We start from the raw sequence: 15681 nt of genomic DNA, 5'->3' as shown, positions 1-15681 counted from the left end.
CAAAGAAAAATCTCAGCAGCCCTGAAAAACTAAAGAACACAATAGAGCTTTAAGAAAAGACTTGAAGATACTAACACTGGGAATCACACTGCATGCGAAAAAAACAAAGAAACCCAAGATGGCAAGTGAGTGCAAACTTTGAAACACTCAATAGTGACATGGTACATTAAAATTAATGGGTTTTTTTTTCATTTAGCAAATTCCAGAAGTCTAGAAGACTTCCCTGGTGGCACAGTGGTTGCGAGTCCGCCTGCCGATGAAGGGGACACGGGTTCGAGCCCCGGTCCGGGAAGATCCCACATGCCGTGGAGCAGCTGGGCCCATGAGCCATGGCCGCTGAGCCTGCATGTCCGGAGCCTGTGCTCCGCAACGGGAGAGGCCACAACAGTGAGAGGCCCGTGTACCACGAAAAAAAGAAAGAATCCGCCTGCCAATGCAGGGGACACGGGTTCGATCTCTGGTACAGGAAGATCCCACATGCCACGGAGCAACTGAGCCCATGTGCCACAACTGCTGAGCCTGTGTGCCACAACTACTGAAGCCCGCAAGCCTAGAGCCCGTGCTCTGCAACAAGAGAAGCCACCGCAATGAGAAGTCCACGAACCACAACAAAGAAGTAGCCCCTGCTCGCCACAACTAGAGAAAGCCCGCACGCAGCAATGAAGACACAAAGCAGCCAAAATAATAATAATAATAATAATAATAATAAATTCCATAAATCTAAATGCCACCTGCTGGTAAAGCAAGAGGCAATGACTTTATGATTTTAGCCATACTCGTGAGTTTTAGTATCTCCTCCATGTTTCTCCACAGCCAGTAAACACTCGAATCTTTCTGAAATTCCATTGATTTTTATGTTTTACTTTAACCGTAGCATAAAAATATTTAGACTATAAAATTAATGTCAAAACAACCATGAGGGCTTCCCTGGTGGCGCAGTGGTTGAGAGTCCGCCTGCCGATGCAGGGGACACGGGTTCGTGTCCCGGTCTGGGAGGATCCCACATGCCGCGGAGCGGCTGGGCCCGTGAGCCATGGCCGCTGAGCCTGCGTGTCTGGAGCCTGTGCTCCGCAACGGGAGAAGCCACAACAGTGAGAGGCCCGCGTTCCGCAAAAAAAAAAAAAAAAAAAAACAACCGTGAAAGTGAAAAAAAATTGGCAATTTCTCAATTGTTTTTATATGACTTATATGATTATTTTTTCATTAAATTAATTCCTATCCTCACTATGGGAACCAGTTTCAGTGACAATACGTCATAGCCTTAATACCCAATCACTTCATTTAAACAAGTAGAGATTGTTCTAAGAATATAAAATCCAGTGGCAAACTGTGATACCATCCTTACAAAATAGAGATAAAGGAGAAACCAAAACTAGAATATTCTTTTCACTGAGAAAACAATAAAATCATGTCATTTGGAAAAATCAAACTGACTAGAGTAATTTTTCTTGGTCAAAATTTAAAGACCATGTTTTAACCAGTTTTTGAAAATACCAAAAGAAGAGAATCTAAAATAGGTAACAATTTAATTAATTTATAGTGAGCTCTAATCCAACTAAGATGAAGGAAAAAGGTATGCCATACTCTGCATTCAAATATTGTTTAAATGTCTTTGAAGTATATCAGGTAAAGTCAGAACTTCTCATTAAGATTTGTAATATATATATATATATATAAGAGCAGTATAAAACCCAATTAATTCTCACCAGATAATATTACAAATAATAATAAAACTTATTTACTGCAGGGAAGATAAAAAGCTAAAAGATAAAGTGATCTTTGCAAGCAAACCATAAGGGACCCAGACAAATAAATGAACTTGGAAGTTAATGAAAATAATGTGCTTCATCTGGGAGTGAGAGAGGGCTTGGAGAAGAGAAGTCAAAGAACAAATGCTGTAGGTAATATTTAATGAGTGTTAATATGGAACACAAGCTAAAACTCAGAGCAGGTCACAACATGCAATGTCAACACAAAGATCATTCAAGTTATGTCAACCAACAAAGCAATCTTTTAATTCTAGTCCTTCAGTTTCTCTCTCCATAAATGTTATGTATTTCCCCAAAACTTACAAAGATATAAAAAAAAATACTTCTTACCTTTGAATTCCATCATAAGTTACAGTCTCAATGTAATCAAACCGGGAGTCAACCCAGTAAACACGCTTTGATACCAAATCCAGGGTTATCCCAGCAGGCCATCCCAGCTTTCTTGTCACCAAGTCTTTACGGTTGGAGCCATCCATGAAAGCCCTTTCTATCTTAGGTGTCCCAGAAAAGCTCTGCCAGTCTGAGAAAAATAAATAACTACAAAAGAAAACCAAAAGATGAAAGAATCAATTATTTTACAAGTTTACCTAGAAAATATTTTTTGAGATTGTATGTTTGGATCAATGGAAATTTCCTCTAGCTGATTAGAGAACCATGGGGGTTTAAAACAATAGAGAAATTTTAAAGTATTAAAAATCAGAAACTGTGAGGGTCAATCAGGAGAGTGAACAACTCCAAATAACAACTATTAAAATACACTAACTGGCAGGCAAAAAAAAAAAAAAAGCATATCTACCTTTTTAACTTCTTAATATTCTCCCCTGATCCCTGGCTCCATCCTTCACTTCTCTTTTTTACAGCCAGCAAAAAGGCTGTAAAAAAGAAAAAACTATCAAGCCATTTCCCTCCTTAATTCCTCATTCTAAGGCAGAGTCTAGAGAACATATACATCATTTTCAAGGAAGGACAGCTGAAATCATGACATAGAAATGAATAATCACCATTCACCAACACTTAAGCAGCCTCAAGTTCATGCAAGGCTCCTAAGACCCAACTGTGAAAATCTAGGAGAAAGCTAGTCTCCCATAACTGGTCTCAAATGTGAAGGTCAGGAAAATTTTAATTTACACCTGGAGAAAAGTAAGCATTATCACTCTTGCTGGATTGATTCACAGTTGAACAACTTGTAATGAGGTGTTAACACTGACATCTCAACCCCAGTCTCTAACAAGAAATCACTAAAAGGGGTAGATCTGATAGGGGATAGAGTAGGGTAATCAAATAGTCAGCTTAGAAACCCCATTAGGGGACTGTAGATAGAGAGGGAACTTTAGGGGGCTTTGGGAGACCACAGTAAGTTAATGATCACTCAAGAAAGTAATGGGAAAATCCTGAGACAATGTGGGCTTGCTTGACTCATAAAGCAGAGCAAGTCGCTTAGCATCAAAGCCACACTGGCTTGCTTACCAACAAAACCAAGCCAACTTGCTTACCAACAAAACCATGTAACAGAAGCATGAGACATGCCCCCAAACAATAAAACAACAGTGGAAAATAAGGTCTACAATCTGCCCAGTGATGTCAACAAGTTAATGACCCCTAGGACATTCCTTTGCACACACAAAAAAACAATAACTTATGGAAAGGTGATATTTCAAAGTGAAAGACCCTCACTGTACTGAGACCTGAAATAATTTCTCCATAGTGCCATGACAGTCCCGGAGACACCATATAGGTTCAAAAACTCCCCCGCCCAACGTATAGGAGGAGTTAATGATGGAAGACTCACAGAATAAAAAAGAAGGTGGTCTTCTCCCCCTCTCCTCTCTTCCTTTGATTATAAAAATGTAACCCGCTAAGTACTCGGGGCAACACAACACTCGCCTGCCCGCTTGTAAGCCTCACAAGCATCCTATTCTAATAAATCACTTCTTATCTATCACTTTGCCTCTCGCTGAATTCTCTCTGCACTAAGACACGAAGAATATTCAGAGCCCCTCGCAACGCCACCTAGTGGTTTCAGATCTATCCCCTGTTTAAAACAACTTTACAACTTATGTTAGAGTGATCATGTTAATAATGGTTTAGTTGTGACAATACTATTCGAGTCAGAAAACAGAATCCAATTTCTCAGCCAGGAGAATGTGGCAAACAATAAGAATAAAATTCATACCCCCAAAGTATCACATATTTTTAGGACACCAGTAGGTGTGTTTGGACTGCATATCCTCAAATTGGATTATATTTAGCCAACTCCTTTAAAGCTTCTATGAAAAGAGATATGAAATAAACATGGATTCTAGAGTACAGAACCTAAAAGAAGTCAGGATTAACCTTCAATTATGCCAATGGATGTTTTGTTTACAGGGGGAGAAATAAAACTCCAAAAATGCTGGAATCAGTACATTTTCACATAACTTACCCAACAGTTGGGTCCACGGCAATTCCTCTAGGATGTCCCAAATGTTCACTTATAATGGTAATCCGTTGGCTTCCATCCAAATTTACCATATCTATGCAGTTGACATTGGTCTCTACAACATAAAGTTTATTATTTACCCAGTCCACAGCCAGATTCTCTGGGTCTTCAACAGAAACATTGAGAACTTCTTGGATATCTAAACCATTAATGTCAACTGAAAAAACCTGAAAGAAAAACCAAAATTATTACACTTCTTAAGCATAATTCATTGGGAGCAGTTTTCCTATACTTCATTCCAGGGACCTGTCTTTGTTGCACAAATCAGTCATTTGGATTTAAAAAAAAAGAATTCATATATGGCCTTTCTTATGTTGAGGTAGGTTCCTCTATGCCCATTTTCTGGAGTTTTTATCATAAATGGGTGTTGAATTTTGTCAAAAGCTTTTTCTGCATCTATTGAGATGATCATATGGTTTTTATTCTTCAATTTGTTAATATGGTGTATCACATGGATTGATTTGCGTATATTGAAGAATCCTTGCATTCCTGGGATAAACCCCACTTGATCATGGTGTATAATCCTTTTAATGTGTTGTTGGATTCTGTTTGCTAGTATTCGGTTCAGGATTTTTGCATCTATGTTCATCAGTGATATTGGTCTGTAATTTTCTTTTTTTGTGATGTCTTTTTCTGGTTTTGGTATCAGGGTGATCATGGCTTCATAGAATGAATGAGTGTTTCTCCCTCTGCAATTTTTTGGAAGAGTTTGAGATGGATCAGTGTTAGCTCTTCTCTAAATGCTTGATAGAATTCGCCTGTGAAGCCATGTGGTCCTGGACTTTTGTTTGTTGGAAGATTTTTAATTATGGTTTCAATTTCATTACCTGTGATAGGTCTTTTATATTTTCTAATTCTTCCTGGTTCAGTCTTGGAAAATTGTACCTTTCCAAGAATTTGTCCATTTCTTTGTGGTTGTCCATTTTATTGGCATATAGTTGTTTGTAGTAGTCTCTTATAATCCTTCGTATTTCTGTGGTGTCAGTTGTGATTTCTCCTTTTTCATTTCTAATTTTATTGATTTGCGTCCTCTCCCTTTCTTCCTTGATGAGTCTGGCTAAGGGTTTATCACTTTTGCTTATCTTCTTATAGAACCAGCTTTTAGTTTTATTGATCTTTGCTACTGTTGTCTTCGTTTCTATTTATTTCTGCTCTGATCTTTATGATTTCTTTCCTTCTACTGACTTTGGGTTTTGTTTGTTCTTCTTTCTCTAGTTGTTTTAAGTGTAGGGTTAGATTGTTTATTTGAGATTTTTCTTGTTTCTTGAGGTGAGATTAAATTGCTATAAGCTTCCTCCTTAGAACTGCTTTTGCTGCATCAAATAGGTTTTGGGTCGTCGTGTTTTCATTGTCATTTGTTTCTATTTATTTTTTTTATTTCTTCTTTGATTTCTTCAGTGATCTCTTGGTTATTTAGTAACACACTGTTTAGCCTCCATGTATTTGTGTTTTTTACAGTTTTTTTCCTGTAATTGATTTCCAATCTCATAGCGCTGTGGTCAGAAAAGATGCTTGATACAATTTCAATTTTCTTAAATTTTCCGAGGTTTGATTTGTGACCCAAGATGTAATCTATCCTGGAGAATGTTCCATGTGCACTTGAGAAGAAAGTGTATTCTTCCACTTTTAGGTGGAATGTTCTAAAAATATCAGTTAAGTCTATCTGGCCTATTGTATCATTTAAAGCTTGTGTTTCCTTATTTATTTTCTGTTTGGATGATCTGTCCATTGGTGTAAGTGGGGTGTTAAAGTCCCCTACTATTATTGTGTTACTGTCCATTTTCCCTTTCATGGTTGTTAGCATTTGCCTTATGTATTGAGGTGTTCCTATGTTGGGTGCATAAACATTTATAATTGTTATATCTTCTTCTTGGATTGATCCTTTGATCATTATGTAGTGTCCCTCCTTATGTCTTGTAACAGTCTTTATTTTAAAGTCTATTTTATCTGATATGAGTATTGCTAATCCAGCTTTCTTTTGATTTCCATTTGCATGGAATATCTTTTTCCATCCCTTCACTTTCAATCTGTATGTGTCCCTAGGTCTGAAGTGGGTCTGTTGTAGACAGCATACATATGGGTCTTGTTTTTGTATCCATTCAGCCAGTCTGTGGAGCTCAATATCAAAAAAACAAACAATCCAATTTAAAAATGGGTGGGGGCTTCCCTGGTGGTGCAGTGGTTGAGAGTCTGCCTGCCGATGCACGGGACACAGGTTCGTGCCCCGGTCCAGGAAGATCCCACATGCCGCAGAGCAGCTGGGCCTGTGAGCCATGGCTGCTGAGCCTGCGTGTCGGGAGCCTGTGCTCCACAACGGGAGAGGCCACAACAGTGAAAGGCCTGAGTACCACAAAAAATAAATAAATAAATAAATAAAATTTAAAACAAATAAATAAATAAAAATGGGTGGAAGACCTAAATAGACATTTCACCAAGGAAGACACACAGACGGCCAAGAGGCACATGAAAAGATGCTCAACATCACTAATTATTAGAGAAATGCAAATCAAAACTGCAATGAGGTATCACCTCACGCCAGTCAAAATGGCCATTATCAAAAAAGCTAGAAACAATAAATGCTGGAAAGGGTGTGATGAAAAGGGAACCCTCCTGCCCTTCTGGTGGGACTGTAAATTGATACAACCACTATGGAAAGCAGTACGGAGGTTCCTTAAAAAACTAAAAATAGAACTACCATATGACCCAGCAATCCCACTACTGGGCATATACCCTGAGAAAACCATAATTCAAAAAGAGACATGCACCATAATGTTCATTGAAGCACTATTTACAATAGCCAGGACATGCAATCAACCTAAATGTCCATCGACAGATGAATGGATAAAGAATACGTGGCATATATATACAATGGAATATTACCCAGCCATAAAAAGAAACAAAATTGAGTTATTTGTAGTGAGATGGATGGACCTAGAGTCTGTCATGCAGAGTGAAGTAAGTCAAAAAGAGAAAAACAAATACTCTATGCTAACACATATATATGGAATCTAAAAAAAAAAAACCAAAAAATGGTACTGATGAACCTAGTTGCAGGGCAGGAATAAAGATGTAGACATAGAGAATGGACTTGAGGACACGGGGTGGGAGGGGGAAGCTGGGGAGAAGTGAGAGTGGCATGGACATATATACACGACCGGATGTAAAAGAGTTGGCTGGTGGGAAGCAGCAGCATAGTACAGGGAGATCAGCTGGGTGCTTTGCGATGACCTAGAGGGCTGGGATAGGGAGGATGGGAGGGAAGCTCAGGACGAGGGGATAGGGGGATATATGTATGCATATGGCTGATTCACTTTGTTGTACAACAGAAACTAACACAGTATTGTGAAGCAATTATACTCCAATAAAGATCTATTTAAAAAAAAGAATTCACTGGAGACTTGTTATTTTACATCATGGGTTAGTGGGGGCAGGGAGTTTCTTTAAAAGCATATGAGGCATATATAAAAAGTTGGGTTTACCAAAAAAAGCCTGCATTTCTAATTCTTCGTAGTTAGAGAAAGTCTAATTCAATGTGGATTTCTTGGTGGAGAAGGTGGTAGTGGTTTGTTTTGATTTCTAGCTGTCATGAAATCAGATCTGCTAATAATCCAAAGTCTCAATTTTTAGAAATTTTATGCAAATTATCAGTTAAATGAATTAAAATTTTATTAATGGTACAAGGAAATGTAAGGGAAGAAATAAAATTCCATAACTCTTTAGGAGTCTCTAAAATTTATGTTTTAACAATCTCCGTTGCATTACTCAAAGTTGAAATCAGATCCATCACACTTTCCAAATAAGAGAGCATAATGAAATTTTGGCTGTTAAACAAAATACTGTCAATATTTGTTACCCAATCCTCAATTACTGTTCCATTTAGAAGATGCAGGTAAAAATCTGATTTTTATCATACAGGAAAGCAGAATACTTTTTACATTTTAAATGATCAAGTTTCAAAAATTACTACCAAATATCTACCCAGTTTTGAAAGAATGTCTACTATTTCTTTTAATTAGGCTTTTGGACTCCATTTCGAATAAAATTAAAAGTTGCTCAAGGCTAATCCATATAATAGAGTGCTTTGTTTAATAGGTCACATGTAATACTATAGCTGTAAAGGGTGCTGATTAACATAAAATATCTCAAGGGCCTTTTTTGTTAGAAAACAAAGGAACTTTCCCCTCTACTCCCCTAAAAATGAAAAGCTATCAACACTTTGTGCTTGGAGTTCTATCAGCTCCCAAGCTACACTCCAGAAATTTCTATTTACCTTATCTTGCACAATGTCAGTCCAAAAGACTCTGTGTAGGTGATAGTGAAAATCCACACCCACAGCCGATCCACGATTTTGAGACTCTACCAGGATCTCAAAGGTGCTTCCATGAATATCACCCCTTAGCAAATCCCGACCATTGGAGAAGATCACAGAGGCCTCACCAACTAAATGTGAAGAAGGAAGGCATTATCAGTCTTTCAAGTGAACAAAGATGATGAAGCAACTTTCAACTATGTTTTCTTATTTGGTTTTAAACCTTCTGAGGCACACATATATGTCATTCTATCCATTTTCCAGATGAGCAAATTGAGGCACAAAGGGGCTTAATGAAATGTCCAAAATCACAGTAAGTTAGGAATACAGTCTGCCAAGAACTCGAATGTCCTGATTGCTAGTTCAATGATACTGAGGTGTCATCGAGAATCTTTGATGATGTGGGCACCTTACCCCAGGTGCAACCTTAGATTGTGTAAAACACAAAACACATTTTAAGGATTAGTGGGAAACCACTCTGTGAAAAACATGGCAATGATGGATCCAAATTTGCTATACCCGTATACTCGCAAGAATGCAAAATGAAAAAGGTTACTCACTGAGGTCTTGTTTGCAATATCAAAGGGTAAGAAATAATATAAAAGTCCATAAGTAAATGACTAGTTAAATAAATTATATACAACCAAAAAAATGGATTTTGCCACTATTAAAAAAATACTGTACACCTGAAACACTGGAAATCAACTATATTTCAATTTAAAAATACAACAAAATTTTTTTAAAAATGAAAAAAAGCTGTCTGTGTTGATATGGAAAGCCCTTGAAAATATAGTATGCAACATTAGCAAGATGAAGAACTGTATGTATAGTTTACCACCATATATGTAAAAATAGGGTTGTGTCTATATTTGTATATTCTTATTTGTGCACTTAACAATCTCTAGAATTAAAATAAACAGTGATTATCCATAGGAGAGGAGAAGTGGGAAACTAGGCAGAGGGGAACAGAGATGGTGGGAGGAGGTCAAATATCTTCTAAATAATTTTAAATTTTTGAAAATATGAGTATAATATCTATTCAAAAATAAATAAATGTTAAAAATCAGTTGTAAAAATCTAAAAGTTCGTCCACAGCATATCAGTATTTCTACACAAAAACAACTAGAAAATGGTCAATTCATAGATCATGTGTGCAGATAAGTTTCAGAAAGCCCCCAAAGGCACCTTAAACAGGTGTGAAAAAAACAATTGGAAAAAAAGAGTGAAGATCTTATTACCCAGAAATCCATGGTGACAAAAATGCTTTGGGAGGCCCAATTTTTTAAAACAAATTTTCATGACTTTTCTCTACCACAGTACTCTTAGAATGAGGGCATTTTCACAAACTAATCCAAATTTAGCAGGTCCATTTTGAACCACTTCTAAATTTTGCACAAACAATGCCTATTGGTACTTGTCACCATATGGTAGGTACAGTAATTAAAAGTAGGTCAAATGTACTCATAAAATTTATGTGATAGATGACATAATATTCCAGTCCCAAAGTGAACAAGCAACCAATAAAAATTTAAAAAAAACAAAAAAAACCTGTTAATCCACAAGTTGGTCCCTAATAACCAAAGTATGGAATTAATGTTGACCTATTCTTCCAACAGCAGGAGCCACTCCTGATTTGTGGTAATAAAACCTTTCCATCTGCATCAATGCTGATATTTCTTTTGTCATCTGCTATGGAAAGAGGATAGTCATCAGAAGTTTACTATTCAGAAACACAAGTGTCTTTAATTTACTCACAAGAAGAATTAGCTTTACAGCGCTGCTGGTGCTCCAAGATATACCCCTCTACACAGTGGCACTGGTGATGGCCAATTCGGTCTTCACATATCTGGTCACAAACTCCCCACATCTGACAATCATCAAAATCTGCCATATAGGAAATAACCGTTTGTAATCATGTTTAACAGCATTTCTTGAGCACCTTCTGAAAAAAATCTTGGACAAGCTATACAGGAATATGGTGATGCCCCTGCCTAAGTAAGTACCCTCTAAGGGGAAAAAAAATAGGCATCATCATACTAGGGAAAACCCAAGGTTTTTTTAAATCTACGTAAAGGATAACTTTGCAGGTGATGCACAACACTGCTTGGACACATTGCCTTTGCATTTCATTTGTTAATGTTGGTTTACAAAATATCTGACTTTTAGTGTAAATGCATCCCTTTAAAACTGTGCTTTCCAATATGGTAGCCACTGCCCTCTGCAGCTTCTCAAATTATTATTTAGATTAACTAAAATAAAATGAATTTAATGATTCAATTTCCAAGTCACACTTGCCACCTTTCAAATGCTACATATGATTAGTGTTTACCATACTGGAAGACACAGACATTTCCATCACTGCAGAAAGAACTGCCTTATATCCAGTGGCTCAGTAAGACACAAATCTGTGCCTGCAATAAAGTATCTGGAAAGGTCTGTTTACCCAGCTGCCTTTCCTCTGATGTCAAAAATCGTAACCAAAATTAAAATCATTTTTAAGACATGAAAAATATATTCTCTTCTGATTATTCATTAGCATTATTCATTCATTTAATAAGTGCTTATTGAAAATCCATTACATAATAGAGCTCTGTTCAATGCCATAATAGCCTTAGTTCTACCGTGTAAAAAGAGTTTCAATATAATTGACATATAAACAATACAATATGGGGGGAAAGAAAGTGTCTTTCTCAAAGATTATAAAGCTTAAGGGGCACAGAAATTGTCCTATCTTTGGTCCACTGGTGCCAAATATTTCATTTGACCCCCCCAAGTTCACATCCACTCTTGACCCTCCTTCACCCTGCTCTCTTCCCTTGGAGAATGACCTCCACAGCCTAAACCAACAAGGTTCCCACCCCCCAGGGCTTCAGGAAATTCTCAAGTAAATTATAATTCCTGAGACCCTCAGGTCTAGGATTCTCCAGAATTTCTAGGATCCGATCACAGTTGCAGAGTTGTGAGTTGAGTTCTACCACACCTGCTGGATGGCCCACCATCTTGTGACTCCCCAGCAAGAAAGACCAAGAAAGTCCTGGTATCAAGATAATGGTTCCCATTTACCCTTCAGACCAAGTATAACAACATTGACCAGAATATCTTTCATTCCAAGGATCGTGACGAAGAAAAAATTAATCCAATTTGGACATGACAAGATAAAAGGACATGTGGGTAAAAATAAAAGGCCCGCATTTGATCTATGTCTCCTGTGTCCTCGCCTCAGCCCTAAGAAAGCACCACGTGAGGCTTCGCTTCAGCAGGAATAAAAGTACAGGACATTCGCCCTCAAACTCCCGGGGTGTCATGACCTCATTTTGAATGCAAGACACTATGACTATGTCTAAGGGTCTGGAGTCACCCTGGGAGCCGTTCTCATGTCAAAAAGAGGGTGAAGTCATAACTAGGAGTTCTTGGGTGCAAATGCCCTTCTTATCACCTGGGCTACAAATACTTTACAGGTTTAAATGCGTGTATAAACACTGTCACTTTTAATGACTGAATAAGATTCTATTCTCCATTATGAAGAAGAATGAAGGCTAATTAATATCCATTGTCAGCCAAAGGGAAGACAAGAAAAATGAAAGGAGACCTGAGGTTCTCAAGAGACTAGAAAAGGTAGTAGAAACTGTAAAAAACACTAAAATGCTGCTCTACAATACTCCAGCCCATTACCTTGATCTACTTTCCTTTTTATTCTTTGTCCCCTCCTACCAACAAATACTGCTTTGAAAGTAATTCAAAAAAATGTTTTTTAGCATAGACCCCCTTGGACACCCTCTGTTCCACCTGGCTGTGTGAAATCCCACCATGCTGAATGACCTTCCTGCTCTAACTCTGCACCACGATGTCATTCCCTCAACAAACAGCGTGTCCTGTCAATCAGAAACAATAACCCCGGTAAACTGCGCTGGCAGCATGCCTCAGAGGCTCCGCAGCCAGGGCAAGCCTACCAGGAGCAGATGAACGGAAGGACACAAAATTTCTTGTCAGGATTATTCCATTTTATTCTTGATGACCACTGAGGCATTCACTGGGGAGCCAGATCTAAGATGGTAAATGTTGTATAGGTTTCCAACACCTGAAGCCTCTGTGATGAGTCAGCCATGCAGAGGATTACAGCCATAAAGAGAGTATTTGCTGAACGTGAAAGACTTGAAACGCTCAAAAGACCAGACCTACACATTTCCCCTAAAAGCTCAGCTGAAACAAGTGTAACTGGTTTCGTCGTGTCATGTATTGAAACTAATGAGTTCTCTTTACAAAGAGAGCAAAATACAGTCTTCTTTGAAAGAAATGTGAAATCACTGTTAACCAAGCTTCAAAACTCAGAGGCAAAGGGTGCATTTGCCTAACTCCTCTTTGGGGCTGAGAGGAAAAACAGAAAAGCTAGTGTAATACTGAGAACATGGCTTCTGGTATCTCTACTGGAATTCCTTTTCTACTAAGAGAAAGCAGAGAGGCCTAGAAAACTAAGAGACTGGAAATCGGATTGGCAGCTGGGTGGCAGTAAAGGGGGTGGAGAAGCCTGACATTTGCCAAAAACAGACGAGCAGCCTTATACCTACAGATGAGCACCACTCCGAGAAAAAAGGGATGCAGCCCTCACAGTGATGCCAGGAAGCATAAGCAGGGCTTCCAAAGTCAGAAACCCACCTAACAAATGAGGACATTTGTGTGAAAAGTCTTTTTAAATGACTTGAATGCATCTGCAGTGTTACGATAATGAGATAATGATAATAATAAAACACAAAAAAATGTCCTATAATATCACTTAATGCTAGCTGCAGATCATAAATGTTTTATTTATAAAACGTTTTGAGACGATTAGAAATTTGGGGGCTTTCTTAAATAGTTCAAAGTTCTCTCTGAGTCTTCAGGATCACTCAGGCTGATTTGCATAAAGCATTTAATCTTAACATGTCTTGTCGAATAGAGTTACTTAAGAGGAGCAATCAGATCCAGGGCAAACTTTGGGACATGGTCCTGATATTAGAAATCTAAAATTACCTACTTTGAACACCACAAGAACAACCTCAACTGGATTGCTTTACCGGATATAAAAATCTTGGCATACAACAGGTAAATGAGCGAGCCCCATTACAATAGTTCTCAATAACACTGAGGAATAGACTTTCTCAAGAGTTTGTAAACCAGAGTCTTTCTTTTTTTTCTTTTTTCTTTTCTTTTCTTTTTTGGCCATGCCACATGGCTTGTGGGATCTTAGTTCCCTGACCAGGGATCGAACCCAGGCCCTCGGCAGTGAAACAGAGACCTAACCACTGGACCACCAGGGAACCCCCCAGAGTCTTTCTGACATTAAATTTTTCTCTGACTATGAGGAAATTATTAAGATCAACCATAATTAAGTTGGAAGCCATGAGCTGAGACTAAAGACTGAATAACATCATTAGGTTTATCCAAATTCAATATTTTTGGCCAAATTATATTAATATTTTAGAAATTATTTCAGAAGAAATACTTTTCTAAAAGTATTTCGTACATGTGCCATGCTTGTTTTCATCCAAAAAGCTCTAAAGAATCTCAAATTTCTAAGGAGTATCAAAAGAACACAGATATCCTGGTAAAATTCTGAATCATCTATCTTTTGAAGATCCATAGATGGATACTTCATAGTAATGAATTGTTTCAGTTGCCTTCCAGATGCCTTTTCCCAACACCAGTAAAAACCCCTGTGGTCACTTTCTGCTAGTACGTCTGTTATTCACATAACAAAAGTTAGAAAGGAAGGAAAAAGAAATCAGAGCATTAAAAATTCATTGTTCAAACCCTAAAAAACTGAAAATTGATGATACTTGGCCATGTCTAATTCTCCCATCATAAGAACCCCTTCCTAACCACAGTGGGGTGCAAAGCTGGCTTACATCAAAATCAAAATTTTCCCAGTAGGAAAAATCATTCTTATCTTTCAGATAGGAAAGATGTCAGAAATATTTAGTGCACTGGGGTCTAATTCAGTGCCAGCCACTGGATGGAAATAACATGATAGAGTTTGTTCTTCTTCAGTATTAGCTTCGAAAATCAATGGGATTAACAACCAGCACAGCATGGGCACTGACTGGCCAGTGTGGTCAGTGGATCAGTGACCTGGTGATCCTCTGTTGTGTGACCACTCTTTAGTTCCTGGAACCTGGGAAGGTTTGGACATCCTGGGAAGAAGCCAGAGGAGCAGGGTAAGGTGCTTGATGGATTCAAGGCAGCAGCTATTTACCAACTACATGGAAGTATTTCAGTACAGTCGACCCTTGGCATTCTACGGGGTCGGTTCCAGGACCCCCCAGGATACCAAAATCCAAAGATGGTCAAGTCCCTTATATAAAATGGTGTAGTGTTTACATATAACCTAGACACATCCTCCTATATACTTTAAATCACCCCTAGATTACTTATAATGCTTAATATCAATACAATGTAAATGCTATGTAAATAGTTATAAATACAATTTAAGTGCTATATAAATAGTTGCCTGCACACAGAAAGTTCAAGTTTTGCTTTTTGGAACTTTCTGCCTTTTTTTTTTTTTTTTTTAATCCCCAATTGATTTGAATCCAAAGTTGCGGAATTCACGGATAGGGAGGGCTAACTGTATTTAACAAGTATGGCCATATCATTTCTGCCTCCAAGTACATAAAACACAAATACATAAAACACCAAAAGACTACCTCCATCATCGGGTGGTAGAAAGATATACACATAGCTAGTCAACTCACTCATCACACAACCACTCTTTCGCCTTGGGTGCCTCACAAAAGCTTCTCAGAGTTAAAACTTCATACTGTCATGTTTTCGGTGAGGACTGTGTTGCTCTTTGTTAATAGACATTCCTATCCACAAGTACAAACTCCATGATGTTAGAGGGCATGGAACCCACCAGTGCCACAAGCACCGTGTTGAAAGACAAGGCCCTCCCACCTGTCACTTACCGACACAGTTATGGGTGCTATTTTCGTTGACGATAAAACCTGAGGGACAGTAACACATCCCTCCAACTGGTGACTTGTGGCATTGGTACTCACAGCCTAAGAACGGACACAAATCCACATCTAAACAGAGAAAAACACTTGGTGAAATGAACGGTGACCTCTGGACAAGGCTGATTTACAAGA

General features: G+C 38.2%; 1 protein-coding gene across 1 annotated transcript in view; it reads right to left on the bottom strand.

Moving 5' to 3' along the window:
- LRP2 (LDL receptor related protein 2) overlaps positions 1 to 15681 on the bottom strand; it is a gene marked incomplete at its 5' end in the record, with an annotated part of 197706 nt that overhangs the window by 121867 nt on the left and 60158 nt on the right. The window contains 5 exons of the mRNA XM_081243139.1: positions 2100 to 2306; positions 4192 to 4415; positions 8519 to 8688; positions 10313 to 10441; positions 15499 to 15618. Coding sequence (XP_081099265.1) covers positions 2100 to 2306; positions 4192 to 4415; positions 8519 to 8688; positions 10313 to 10441; positions 15499 to 15618 — 850 coding nt within the window. The remainder of the gene's footprint in view (positions 1 to 2099; positions 2307 to 4191; positions 4416 to 8518; positions 8689 to 10312; positions 10442 to 15498; positions 15619 to 15681) is intronic.

The sequence above is a fragment of the Mesoplodon bidens genome (genome assembly GCF_964165515.1).
Source record: "Mesoplodon bidens genome assembly, chromosome: 8".
Classification (NCBI taxonomy): Eukaryota; Metazoa; Chordata; class Mammalia; order Artiodactyla; family Ziphiidae; genus Mesoplodon; species Mesoplodon bidens.
This window is presented reverse-complemented; position numbering and strand designations above follow the sequence as displayed.